The 14,992-nt window shown below is 44.5% G+C and overlaps 1 protein-coding gene across 1 annotated transcript in view; it reads right to left on the reverse strand.

Moving 5' to 3' along the window:
• The window catches only part of LOC138267136 (polycystin-1-like protein 2), an 835,832-nt gene that overhangs the window by 198,597 nt on the left and 622,243 nt on the right, over positions 1–14,992 (reverse strand). Inside the window, exon 27 of the mRNA XM_069215990.1 lies at positions 4,787–4,933. Coding sequence (XP_069072091.1) covers positions 4,787–4,933 — 147 coding nt within the window. The remainder of the gene's footprint in view (positions 1–4,786; positions 4,934–14,992) is intronic.

Below are 14,992 nucleotides of genomic sequence, written 5' to 3' on the forward strand. Positions count from 1 at the left end.
GCCTGTTTCTGGCCATTGGCAGCTAGAGAACCCCCGTGGGTTGGTCTAGGCTGCCTGGGAAGCATTGACAGAGAGATCCAAGTGGAGTCAGGAAGGCGTGGAACTGGAACATGCCCCTGCTGTTGTGGGCCTGGGTCCTTGTTCTATCGCCCCAATCAGGGAAGTACATCAAGGTATTGATTGTTCCCCCCTGGCTTTTGGCTGGTAGGGGGTTGTGTTGGACTTTTGGCCATACGCAGGGTCATCTCCAGTCTTTTTGCCTCCTTCCTCCTGGTTTTTCTGACCTCTCGCTGTTGGCTCTAGGACTCTGAGCACTTTATCACTGCTGACCAGTGCTAAAGTGCAGGTGCTTTCCCATCTAAAGTTGGTATGATTGGCTTATACCTAATTGGCATATTTAATTTACCTATAACTCCCTTGTACAGTGGTATCTCTATACCCAGGGCCTCTAAATTTAATACTACTAGTGGGCCTGCAGCGCTGCTTGCGCCACCCACTGAAGTAGACTTTCAAAAACTGTCTCAGGCCTGCTAGCGCAGGGCCTGTGTGCGCAGTTTTCTGCCACAGGGACCTGGCATCTAAACTTACTTGCCAGGCCCAGAACTCCCCTTTTACTGCATGTAAGTCACCCCTAAGATACGCCCTAGCTAGCCCTATGGGCAGGGCGCCATGTATGTAGAAAGGCAGGACATGTGCCATAATGCATGGCCTGTCCTAGTAGTGACAAACAGCCTAACTTGGTGTCTCACTGCTGTGAGTGCTGCCTTCTCATAGGATTGCATTAGAAATGCCCTACCTTATGTGTAAGGGGTATTGTCTGATTTATGAGGGGTAGCGTAGGCATGTTTGGTATGGTTGTGATGGTGATAATAAATGCTGCTTACTGGTGTGGGTGTATTTTTTATTACTATCACAGAAATGCCACTTCTAGAAAGTGCGCATTTATCTGTGCTTATGACTCTGGTGTTTTGCAGCTTGACCCTAATCCACGTCTGGGCAGAGTGACAGTTGGGGCTTTGTGCATACTTTTCACACAGCCTGTACACAGGGAGGGTGGAGGTGTCACAGAGGTGCATCTGTATACTGAATAGTCTTCCTGGGCTGAGAGAAGGGAGAGGCGGGGCACACCTGCATTTGTAAAGACTGTGCCCTGGCCTCACACAATAGGGTCATTAACCCCCCACTGATGTTTGGAGCTTGTACTGAAAGGAGAGAGGGGGCACTCCCAGAACCAGTTGTAACTGGCTGGAACCTCCTCTCCCTACCACTGTAAAACACTGTAAGAACTGACTATAAGTACAGGGGAATTTTCCCCACAATTTGGAGACTCTTGGAATCATCTTGGAACTGGACACCAAAGCCTGAAAGGACTCACCAGGAACAGCCATGTAATGCTGCTGCTGTGCTGACCTGTGACCTGCCTGGTCACTGTGAAGGACTTGCCACTTGCTGCCTTTCCCTTGTGCTGGCCTGTAGCTGGGCCCTCCACCTGAGGACCTTGTCTTAAGATTCTGCTCCCCAGGGGCAAGGTGCTGTGGCCCCTGACCCCTGCATCCGTTTCTTCATGAGGGGTGCTTCTCCGTGGTTGCGGCTGTCATAGCGCTGATTGCAGCGCGCTTATGGAGCCTTGGGAGCTCGTAGGCTCCTTGCTGCATTGTGCCCCTTTAAATAAGATCACTGCAGTGGCCCGGGAAGCTGGAAGAACACTCGTGCACCGCATCGGGTGCAGGCGAGTGTCTGCTTGGGCCCCGAGGAGGGGTCCAATCTTCTTGTGGCTTCACGGTAGGACCAGGGGAGGGTGCAGGGAGTGCCCCCTTCCCCCTGGCCTATGCGTTAGGAGCAGGACGCTCCTTTTCTGCTGTTAGGAAAAACTGGCATTATTGTGGGCCCCCCCCCTTGGTGGAAGGGCCAGTGGAGGCCCGGGGGGCCCCCAGAGATTGCGGGTCCCGGCAGGGGCCTGTCATTAAACGGGAGGGGGTGCGTGGTGCCCCCCTCCTGCCCTAAGCTGTTTTTGCTGGCTTTGGCCCCCCTCGTGAGGGCCGGATGAGGCCCTGGGGGGCCCCCTAGCAATCACGGTCCCCGGAGGGGCCTGTCTATAAAAGAGAGGAGGTGCATGTCGCCCTCCTCTGACCCCAGAGTATAAGGGAGGCCCCCGTTTTGCGCATAGGAGCGCCGGGGGCCCCATTGTTCGCCTTCTAGGTACTGGAGGTGCCTTCATCCAACCAGGTACTGTTTAAAGGACCAATATAGATGCAATCCAAAGTTCTTTCTACAGACTTTTGTTTGATTCATATATTACCTACCTGCGTTTGATGTTTTTACATATGTGTATGCAAATGTTCCTTTTATGGACGTGCTAGCTAATATGTTTTTCTAACTTGCCATATGTTTTCTAATGTTCCTACTATGGGCATTTTATGATATTCTGATGACAAGTGCTGTGATGTAATAACGTGTTTTCCTGACTACTGCTTATGTTGCAGAATACTGAGTAACCTGTGTGTTATGTGTGACTACTGCTAGGTTGCAGAGTAACTAATGTGTAACGTTCTGACAACTGCTAAGGTAGCAGGATAGTACTGATATGTGATGTTTGGTCTGATAATTGCGTTGTGTACAATACAGTATATTTTCATATAATCTGGTGTTGTGTTTCCTTTGTGGTGGGGATATTGCGTCACATGTGTGTGTGTGTATTGTCCAAACGCTTTACACATTGCCTCCGGGTTAAGCCTGCCTGCTCGTGCCAAGCTACCAAGGGGGTGAGCAGGGGTTATCTTGGACGTGTAACTCCCTTGCCCTGACTAGAGTGGGTAAGTTCTGCCTGGCTGAGGTGCATACCCTAGCCAACCAGAAAACCCATTTCTAACAGGTTTTCATTTTGTGGCCAGATTGGCCATACTGTAAATTAAATGTTGATTAATGTGCTGCTAAATTTATTGTTTCCCCTGCTAGGGCAAAAGGATTTGTCAACCTTGTTTTAGAGCATACCAAAATGGTCCATCAGTGCCAATGTTGGCCATGGGTGGTACTTGACCTACTCCATGGCATAGTTGGGGTATATATTTAAGCCCTTTTTGCTTGTCACTATTAGTGTTCCAGTAGAATTAGAAGTGTATTTTGTGGATAGAGATTGTTGTACTTTTATGAGTGTGTGTTTTATATGAGCATGCCCTTCCTTAAACCCCTCCTCAAATGTTCCTTAACTATATCCACTTTGTACTAACTATTCTTCATTTTCCCACTACTCCCCTTGCTCCTCCCACATTTGTTACTACATCCTATACTTATGTGTTTGGAGATCTCCACTACCAGGACGGAGATATCCATAGAGTAAAGGTCAGAGAGGCTTGTGAATTGCATTTTGTAGTATGTGAAGTAGTACTACTTTACGTACTCCAAGGTGCCTTTTGTGAATCAGGCCTGCTATGCGTCCTTCTGATTCCCTACCAGCTCCTGCTTTATTTTCCATGTCCTCTGTTTGTACATTGGTGTCCTCCTATACAGCCTTTATTTTGATGTCACACTTTTTCATGTGCACTACTTGCAAAGATTTGGTAATGGGTGCATGCTACACAACTAAAGCATGAATGTCTAAAAACATGTAAACTAAGCTACGCCAGTAAAACATTTATTTGTGAGGGGTTCACTGTTGGGTGGGGTCTCAGTTTGTGATGAACTATATGATATGACATATACATATATGTACTTAAAAAAACCTGTCAACTATAAAAGTACCAAAGAGTGTAGCATTGTTTTATTAGTGTATGTACTCAGCATGCACAGGTTTGGTTTAATAGATAGCCACGTACATTGTTCTACTTGTTGCAAGACTGTCTATGTTCTTCCTCTTCTTGTGTCAGTATTCGGTATATGTTTTTTGCAGCCTGCTGAACCATCACTCAGCCCTACAAAACCCACACTGAGTCTACTTTATTTCTTCCAGTGTGTGTCATCACAATAAGGCTTCTGCTTTATTTCACCTTATGGAAGATCTGGCCCTGACTCACCCAGCATGTGTTTATAATTTCCATTAAAATGTCAGGGGACTACCAAGTAAACAATAACAAAGACCCAAATAAAGAACTGAGACTCCCCAGCCTCCTCCTTTTGGCAAGTGGGTGCTACACAAATCGCGAAAACCAAACCAAGTTTTCAAGCTCTAAATTCACCTAATCTCGGGTTCTAGAGACATATACAAACAGCCTGTCTTTGGTTATCTGGTAGGGCATGTCACTAAAACCCTGAGATGGCATTGTGATCCCACAGTTCAAGGTCACCTTCTATGTATCCTCGACATATCCAACGATGAACATCTGCCTTGATTGTAAGGGGTACACCATGAGTCCCTTGGCCTTTAGACAAAGCACGATCTATATAAGAGGTCCGCTGTGCCTCCAGGTATTGTGACCAGGTTCCTCTAGAACTGAGCTTTCTTCAGCAATGGCCTAATGCCTGGAGGTAGTTCCCTCCAGACAGTCAAACTGATCTAAATTCTGTGATTTGCCTTTATTTCTCACATTTCATTTTTATAAATCGTTTAACCTTCTTCTATGAACTTTTCTCTATGAGTATGTAATTTGTTTATGTTTACTATCAAGATATAGATCTCTTTGGGCTCCTTTAATGGAAGTCCTTCTAATTTGACGTTCTTAAGTAGGAAAATACAAATAGAGGGAAATATACTTAAACATAAACATTATGATCACATTTCCAAGCTACGCTAACCTTTCGTTATTTCCGTGGACATTAGTAGCTACGAAATTGCAAGATTCATTATTAGTACCTGAACTGTCGCATGTCCTCTTCTGTTGCGACACTAAACACCTTATCCAGGACACACTCCCCCACGTCAATGGACAGCCAAGAGTTACAGAGGAAATACCATTTTTGGTCTACAGCCACATCGTGAACCAGTACACGGTTAACATACCTGGAGCAAAAAAAAAAACCAGGAAATCATTAAGGTTTAATCAGGGCTTAGTTTGCAAATAAATACGTGCCCTGCTCAAAGCCCTCCTCTTAAACATGCGGCTGCTGCAATTAAATGTGTGAACACGGAATGCGGGGGCAGCGTAATCCTGGAGCCATCTCGAGCCTCTTCAATCCATTTACAGCCACTCCCTGCCCAATTCAGCTCACTCTTACAGCTTTCAGCTTTGTCCCATTGTAACGCTTTTTTTGTTTTTCTTTTCCTCCGTCTTTCGCATAGGTGTCTTTTGCTCGCAGTAAATGCTTGAGGCAGAGAAACAAGTGCCGACCCTCAAAATTAAGTGCCTGTGCCCGCAACGGAATCAACAAGCACAAATTGAAGCACCGGGTTTAATACATTCTTCGTCTTCTAAGAATGTTTTTTATAGAATTTGTTGATGCATCGTCTAAGAGGTGCAACTTGAAAGGGACTATGTTGATACCATGACAAGCAAACAAATATATAGAGAACACACGGAAAGGGTAAATAGAAACCAAGCCCTAGTCTAATTTTTTTCTTTATCATAAAATGCAGTTTCTAGGCAAAATATTTGTAATAATTGTTGAATGCTGAAGCTAACGGAGGAACATTACTCCTTAGTGAAACCGACTAAGGTATTCGAAGACTGAATAATTCTCAGAAGTCCAACTTCCAACAACTGATCGACGCGAAAGTAGTATTCAAGGCCTAGATAATTCTCAGACCTTCCTCCTCTTACATCACTGTGATTGTGGTATATTCCACTCCTGGGTGAAAATCACGTTATAATCTGCTACGACCTCCAGTCATGTGTGTTATTGCTGCTGCAAGGATCCCTACATGTAAGTCCTCAGCCATCAACATGTCCTCAGTGCCACATACTATCTGATCTAATGATCATTCAGCATCAGTTGAAGCAACAGGAGTTAAATCTGTTTAGTGCATCTGTGCATAAAACGAGACTTTAGAAAATGAAAATCGTCTTTATCCACCCATTCTGTGCCCTACACTCTAATATTCCTTTTAACACCATACACACATCACGCCTGCTTCTTTGCTCCAGCCCTCTTATCCGATGGCCTCAATCACTGCACTAAACAGACCTCATTTCTTCTGCCCCTCCCTCGCACACCAAATCCCTCTGCCCCACCCTCTCACACCAAATCCCTCTCCTCATACTATAGGATACTGTCTTCATCCTTTTCCTTTCCTCCCTCATCCACAAACCACTGAGATGCCTATCAAAATATCTCGACTCTTCTCGTCCCCCTCAGCCCTATCCCTTCCTATCTCACTTACTTACCCCACCTTCACTTTCATGCTAGGGGCCTGAATTAGGTTTTGGCTGATTCGAGTCTCTTGTACAGATGTGACAGGTATCCTATCCTGCTAGCCCTTGCAAATCACTCAACCACCCTCTTCCTTCCTACTGCACACTCACACCCCAGATCCCTCTTCACCTACTTCACCTCCTTGCTCACACCCTGTGCTCTTCCACTATACCATCTATTTTGCACACACCACTGACAAAACTTTCCTAAACTCTTACCTTCTCTTTTGGTCTTCCTCCATCCTCATTCCTCTCCTATTGATTCATCCACTCCTTCACCCACCCTGCTCCACTATTTAGATGTTTCCTCCTACCTCCTTGCAATTGCTCAAGTGCATCTCCATTAAGATCCAAACGTTAGCAAAGGAGAAATATCACCTCCACAACCTGATGACTGACAAGAGGGTGGATTATCTGTTCCTCATGGAGACCTGCTGACAGCGACATTGTTTGAGTCCTTCATGAAGCAAAACAATCCTAAGGTGAGATTCCTATAAAGGTCTGCCCCAATAAGTGAGAGGGAGTAATAGCCATAACATATTGCCACACCTTTCAAGCCTCACCACTCCTTTTGCTTTCTACTGCTGAAAGAGCAATTTCATACCAGCTTAATGTGTTTATTTTCACGCCTAAGCCCCAAAGAAATGTAAACAAAAGAAATTGATAACATACTACAAATGCCAATTCATTTTGAAATTTGACAAAATGCAAATCAGCTAGTAAACATAAAACAATTCCAACACTCGAAGCAATTCATTGTCTGAGGAGAGTAATACCCCACATTTTACATCAAGAGGTTTTCAAATGACACTCTTTTAAAGCATTCTTAAAATAAAGTGCAGTCAAAAGTCCCAATAGATCCATCAAAGTTAAAAATAAACAGTCTTCTACTTAAAACAATAACCCTCATATTTATGTTGGTAGTCGTACCCCACACTTTCACTACATTTCAGCAAACATTCTTGTTTTGACAGTATTAATATGAAGTGCAAGTGCAGTCGAAACTTCGAATGTCTATGAAAACTAATATAGGCAGTGCATCAACTTCTCTAATCTTAAAAATAATAGCTTTAAAATGTTCCTCCTTCCCTCATGAGAATCAAACAGTCCAGGAGAAGATGGATCGCATTAAATTTGGGTCCCAAATCACATGGCCAATATTCATAATTATCTTTGTTTTTCTCATCAGTCAAGTAATTCTTTATACTGTGTGTATAGCTATCAAAAAGTTCTAATTCTTTGCCATGTCTGAATGTAGCAGCAGCTGGAGTGTCAGCTGGAAAATGTCCATTCAGGTTTACCAAATGATGTTGAATTAGGGTAGCAGATAGGTGTGAAACCCTTGAAGAGGTAAAATTATTCATGGTCCTGTATCCAGTAGTTCTATCAAAATGGCTTATTTCAGTGAGAGCATTCTCCTAGCTATAGAGGGAGAATTTTTGATTTTTTTGATTTAAGTAAAATAAAATAAATATTGAATTGGAGTAACTACACCTGAAATTTGTGAAATCTTCTTTCAATTTCTGTAGATTTACCTTAATTACATTTTTGAATTCGGAGGAATGTAAATATTTATAAGGATAAATGGTTTTACAAAACTTAATTGATCACCTGATGAGCGTCCTCCACTGTTTCCTTAGTAAAAAATAAAAAAAAACATTTATCTCACATTTATGGCTCAATGATATTTACATTTACAATGGCTTGTCCTCAGACTTAGGGCTCTTACTAACAATAAAGAGACCAGACCCAGTACTGCTTTGGTTTTCCAGCTTTGTACCACAGGCATCTTCTAATCTCCTCTTCAGTTTGTGCTCCTTGTATAGATTGCAGTTCCAGTACTACTGCTGAGGTTCAGGCAATTTCTATTTAATGGCTGTAGCCCATTTGACTAGGACCATCACTAAGGGGGCCATTATGAGTTTGGCGGACGGAAAAGGCAGTCCACCAAACTCCCACAGTCAGGTTGCCATCAGTACGGCCGCCTTCTTGCAGGCCCCATTAGGAGTTTCCCATTGGCACAGTGGGAAACAGCCTACAACATTGATGCCGGCTCTTAATTGAACCGGCGGCAATGCTGCAGTGCATAGGGTGCCCTAGCATCTGTTGCGCTGTTCACTGCCTGCAAAGCAGACAGTGAACAGTGCGACGGGGCTGGCCATGGGGGCCCCTGCACTGCCAAGTGAATGGGCAGTGCAGGGGCCTCCCTGGAGCCCCCTGCACACCGTCTCTGCCAGCCTTTATATTGCGGTGCTACCACCATGTAAATCTGGCAGAAAGGGGGGGAGTAATACCCAGGACGGCGCTGCACAGGAGGGACTGGCGGTGCTGGCGGTCTGACTGTGGCGCTACTGCCAAGGTCACTTTGGCGGCAGTCAGACCACCACCGCGAACGTGGCAGTCTCAAGACCGCCAGGGTCATAAAGAGGCCCTAAGTCTACAAACATACTGTTGGATTTGTCACATTTGGGTCTTGCTTCAACCCCAATAGACAGTACACCACCATCTTCTCACCACCTGGTTCAAGGGAGCTTGGCTCCATGCTATCTTAATCAACTCTTTGAGTAAACTGGAACTCATCCCGTACAAAGGCTTCACCTTGGCTCCTCCAGTCAGCAGAGTGGGCAAGTCTTCTCTTCATTTTTAGGTTGAGCCTATACAGTGTGCATGCACTGTCTGCAAGATCTGTTGAAATGAGTATAGGACTTTGCTCCTGCCTACCACTTACCATAGGTTGAAGGCAGTGTTGCTCTTGTTTTGTTGCCTCCTAACTGGTTTGGCAGCCAATACGTCACTTCCTATACTTGGTTGAGGTGCATCGGTCAAGTACAGTTTAATTACGCCTGGAATGTTTTTCTGTTGTTTGGACTGACTATGTTTTTTTCTTTCCTCCTCTTATGTTTGTCAATAAGCACTCGTGTTCACACATGCAGTTCGTCTTCCACATTTGCCCTTCACTTGGTCCTTACTTTACATATTCAGTATATACAAGTAGTTGTGTCCTGCTTTTGTTTTGTACATTTGTTTTGCGGGTTTATATAGCAGAAATCGACTGAGGAATGAATCCTTAACAGTGGCTGAATATATGGTTATATGACCATGTTTCTTCCAAATGCTATTTTTACTGTGATGCTCTGTAGGGGCTGTTTACACTATTACAGTCTAATGCCAAGAGTATGAAGGAATGCGGGAGAGCTGATACTACAATATTCACTGCACTCAGGGAAACTCACCCCATAATGCTTTGCAGGCATAACATTTACAACACATTCTTGGCCATAATTCAGCCTGTGTTGGTCCTAGGGCAATGGGACCACCACCAAAACACTCAGAATGATGTGTTCTTTCTGTCCAGACCATCTTGTGGGTCACACTATGTCATAGAGGGCCCACAAATCATAACCTCTTCCACCATTAAATGCTCACTTAAACTTTTGTTTTTATAGCTAAGAGGAGTTGGTGTTTTAAGGGCCTTGTTTGTAAGCACTTGTGTTCAAGGGCACGGTTTGTTTCTGCGTTTGTCCTTCACTTAGTCCTTACTTTACATAATAAATACAAGTAGTTGTGTCGTGCGTGTGTTTTGTACATTTTTGGCTTTGTATATCATTAAATTAACCCAGGAATAAATCCTCAACAGTAGCTCTCCCTGCACAGTGGAAAAGCTGATACTACAATATTCATTGCACGTGGGAAACTCACCCCACATGCTTTGCAGGCATTCTTTTTACAACACATTTTTGGCCATAACTCAGCCAGTGGTGGTCCTAGGGCAATGAGACCACCACTAAAACATTCAGAACAATGTGCTCTTTCCGTCCATGCTATCGTGTGGGTCACACTAGGTTAGAGGGGCCCAAAAAACAAAACATTATCTACCATTCAATGTACATTTGAACTTTTATTTTATAGGTGGAACTTTTGTTTTGACAGTTGAGAGGAGTTTGTGTTATAAAGGCTTTGTTTGTGGTAATATTCTGACATCCTTGCTCAGCCTGCAAATGTGTAATGCACTATGCTCTCCAAGGGCTGAAGGGTGCTAATTGCTCCAAGGCACTATGAACTCAGTAGGCTCCACAGAGACATTTATCCATGACCAGTGGTATGTCACCTTCTGCTAATGCACAAACACAGTTTATTTCTGATAAAGGTTTAATGTATGGCATGGCTAAATATTTCAGCCATTTCACTTAGGACCTGGTACTTCGATAGCTATTTGCGGGTTTGGGGGACACTGAGCTGCTGATGTCAGAAGAAGTTCTGGCAGCGTTCTATGACACTGTACTCTGAGTGCTTTTGGCTCCACAGTGACATCTAGCCCCATCCAGTGGTACTGCACCTTCTGCTGTTGACTCGACAGGGACATCTAGCCATGACCAGTGGTACTGCACCTTCTGTTGTTGACTCTACAGGGACATCTAGCCACCTTCAGCTGTTGACTCTACAGAGGCATCTAGTAACAACCTGTGGCACTGCACCGTTGTGCCACAGACGCCAAAGATAAATGATATTTAAAAGGCCTGCTAGGCCTGAAAATGTGTAATACACTATGCCCTCAAGGGGCTGATTATACGCTTACACTGCAATGTTCTTTATCATTCTTTTTTATGTGATTATGGCCTCTAGGAGATGAATATATGGTTGTAGGACCATGTTTCTTCCAAATGCTATTTTTACTGTGGTGCTCTGTAGGGGCTGTTCAGACAATTACAGTCTAATGCCAAGTACATGAAGGAATGCATAAGCACAGTTTATTCATGATAAAGGTGTAATGTGCTGCATGACTAAATAGTTATAGGTTCCCAAATGCAAGGTTGTCATTATCATGTACAATACCAACAGCTCTATGTGAGACCTATTGCATTGCAAATGCTTGTTTTTCCTGTGATTCCCGTCTACAAAGGAACACAGCCCTTGTATTCTCTCAAATGAATTGTGAAAATGGGCCCTATCTTAATAAACAGTAATTCTGAGATCTCTTTGGAGGCTCTCTGCTGTGCAGAACCGGGATTCAAAATGAACCATGTTTACACGACCAAAGAGGCAACGCTATTTGCATGGGTTGAAATTTGTTGATACTAAGATTATCCTTTAAAAACCTGTATACACAGCAGTGACAGAACGACATGGTAAGAATAGAGTTTTTCTCAGGCCTTTATGTACCATTCCCAAGCCTTTTCGCTCAGGATACCCTCCACTCACTTCTTCTACCACGCTCGCAAGGAGGGGCAGGGAAAGGTCAACACTTATTGCAATTGTGCGATGCACAAATATCAGAAAACATCACAAAACACAACACAGCAAGATAAAACATACTAGGCTACCTTAGATAAAAATATTCGGAGACATGCTTCTTCCCAACCTATCTTTACACATTAGGTACATATTGTAATACTCTGACTGTTACTGTTAGTTATAAACTCATAAAGATAAGAACTGAGGTTGCCTAACTACCGGAGTCTAAAGCTACTAATGTAAATATATTGAACGCGATAATTATATCGGATTCCCTTAATCTAGGTTCCAATAGGTTGAAGTCAGTTTTTTGAAGTAGACATTGGTCTGCAATTCAATATGTAGCACCGAATAACAGGCACGTAATTGGATATTCTGGAAGCCGCTGTGTTGGGAGAATTCATCATGCATTTTCGAGAGGGTCGAGAAATTAGGTAAGTACCAACTCCAACGCCAGAGTTATCGGCAGGGTATAGAGAACCTTGATGAGTAACGTATTGAATAATAGCTGTTGATGAATGGGATAAGGCGGATAGCTAAAAATAATAAAAGAAGCTGGAATAACTTTATATGTTTGACAGAAAAACAGTGGCTTGTTGCCAGTTGCCACCTTTCCTTGCTAAATAGGTTCAGGGGCCTTTGCAATTTTAGTTAAGCTAATTTCTATACCGAGGGCACTTCTGCAAAGCAGGATGTGCTCTGATCTGAATAACATCCTTCCATATAAAACTGCACCATGCAGGGCTCCGATTATTTTTCTGTTGGATGTTTATTGTGTGCACTTCAGACACATAAAACAGGTTGTCTAAAAGCACTTTTATTAATCTTCGCCCCCGCCTCACCGTCTCGTGGCTTGAGATTGGTGGCAGCATAACCCATGCACATAGGAAATGGTGGGTTAAAGCTTGTAATCGCCATACATATCGGGGCCATTCGAATGACCTAAGGTAAATAGATCCTCGAGTGCCACACTCATACTCAAAGTGAAAGCTAAATAGAGACGTGGAAGGCTGGAAGGGGAGGAGAAGGAAGTGAAGTGAAGGGAAAGGGAAGTGGAGAGGCGAGGGGTGCTCACAAAGGATGCCATCATATATCCCTACAATCGTCCGTAAGTGTTTGGAAGAGGACATATTCGGGACAGAGACTATGGCCTGTGGGAGAGACTCTATTTAGGCCAGGGGAAGCTTTCACCCAGCATTTCCTGTTGGGCATGGGTTGTGCTTCCGGTATCTTCTAGGCTCATTCTGAATCTGCCTCTCGCCTCACGCTTCTTGGGGAGGATATGATCAGTGCTTAAATTGTAAATAAAAAGGTGCCAGTTGTAATGTGGGGCCCTAGGCCCTCATGCTAGTAAAGGAAGGGACGCAGACACGGTGGTAGGGTAGTACTGAACTGGCCTCGGGCACGTGCGCCCGGCCCCTTTTATTGGCAGGGTCACCTGACTGGTGACGCCTGTGTTGGGTGGGTGTGGGTTACATCTGTAAGACCAGCCCTCAGCAGAGTGGCTGGCAGAAAGACTAGAATGAGTCCAGCTGGACTCGACATCCCTCCCAAACTTTATTGAGGAACCAAACAAAAGTCCAACCTGTAAAAGAAACAATAACAAAGCACCACAATCAGTCTCTCGGCCTCTAAAAGGCAGACTGCAGAATTGCAGTGGACATGGTGCAGCTGGGAGCACCCGGACACCTCCGCACGAGTCCATAATTTAACCAGGTACAGCTGGGCACGAACACGGTGTGGATGAAGTCCAGATACTTCAGTTGCTTGTCCACGACCTCACAGTTCACTGGATATAGTCGATCCGGTCCTGCCTGGGCTCATGTGGTCAAAGTCTATTTACAGTTTCTGATGCGGGTGCATCTGGAGCAGTGGGGAGTCCACTGTACACAGTTCTGGACGGCATTCTGACTCTGGAGATTGTCTACCTCCTAAGACTGCAGATGACGTGACGGCCTGGGGCGCCTGGGAGTCCAGCGGCAGAGAAGCGGCAGTCTTCCCTCTCGTGCCAGATCTCCATCAAGCAGGAGTCTCCTCGAGGCCCTTTCACGGGCTTCCACAGGACTGTGTGGACTGTGCTTGCCTATCTCAGGCCCAGCAAAGACGTCTCAGAGGAACAGCCTACAGGACCACATCCTAGTCTCGCATGGAGCCACAAGGGTTGTTGATTCAGGGTCCGCTTGCTCGAGCCATCCGGATTCAGGTGCTCTGGCCATAGTGCAAAGTCTTCAGGTGACCAGTCTCTCGATATGAGACCTCCGTGCTTCCAGATGCCTGACGTGGAGCTGTCTCAGATGCATTCTCTCTCAGCGATATTCCACTCTCACAGGAATTTGTTGGAGGCCCTTGTCCCAGTGCCCAAAGCCGCCCTCTAAAACACGAGGCTGCTGCAATTAAACGTGTGAACACAGAATACTGAGGCGGCGTAATCCTGAAGCCATCTCGGGCCTCTTCAATCCATATAAAGCCACTCCCTGCCCCTTCATCTCGTTCTTGCAGCTTTCTACTTTCTCCCTTTGTGACGCTTTTTCGTTTTTCCCTTCCTCCGTCTTTCCCATATGTGTCTTTTGCTCGCAGCAAATGCTTGAGACAGAAGAATAAGCCCCGACCATCTAAAATAAGTGCCGGTGCTCCGCACCATGGGTGTCTGAATCTGGGGGCAGGCGCGTCATGGGTCCAGCTGGAAAGCATTCACATGAATTTGCCAGGGAAGCGAGATACATAATATGGAGAAGCCTATAATTTATAAATAGTGCCAGCTTGTGCTTCCAGGTAAACCTCTGCAGCATATGTAGGGTCTCTAGTTTTAGGAAAAGGTACACTGACTCAGGTGGCTACGGGACAGATCGCAAGCTATCATAATTCTGGTTACCTCTCTGTAGATTTCTTATTTCTGAATCTACAGGGAGGATGCTCTAAAATCACTGCACTCACACTTACAGTGAACAATATTTTCCAATTTACTCTGACTGTCGGTGTTTATTTCATTCTGCAGTTGATTTTGTATTAATGTTTTTTTCTGCGCCTCTGAATCAGCATGAAGCAGAATTTTGGTACCATATGAAACACTTAAATACACAGAGCATTCATTATATGACAGCAGTATCTAGGATGGGGATATTCTCAACCAACAAAACTGTATATATATATCAATATATATATATATATGGAATTTTCACTTTGCTTCTTTTCAGTGCATGAAATCTTGTTAGACAGACATTTCTCAGAAGAAGAGTACAACAACATGAAATACCCTAATCGCTTAGCTTCGATTATTTCCAATAAAAATCTGGAGTCTGAATAGGGACACATATTTAGGGGTGGCACCTCTGTTATGGCAGAGGAGCGTCACCCCGCTGCTGAAAGGAAGCAGAAAAATAAAATGATAATTACAACTTTTTTTTTTTATTATTCCCCCTGCTCATCAGGCTGTCCAACCAAGCGTCATTGACAGCAGCTGCTACTGCACATATTGCAGA

This window comes from Pleurodeles waltl, chromosome 12 (genome assembly GCF_031143425.1).
Source record: "Pleurodeles waltl isolate 20211129_DDA chromosome 12, aPleWal1.hap1.20221129, whole genome shotgun sequence".
NCBI classification, from domain to species: domain Eukaryota; kingdom Metazoa; phylum Chordata; class Amphibia; order Caudata; family Salamandridae; genus Pleurodeles; species Pleurodeles waltl.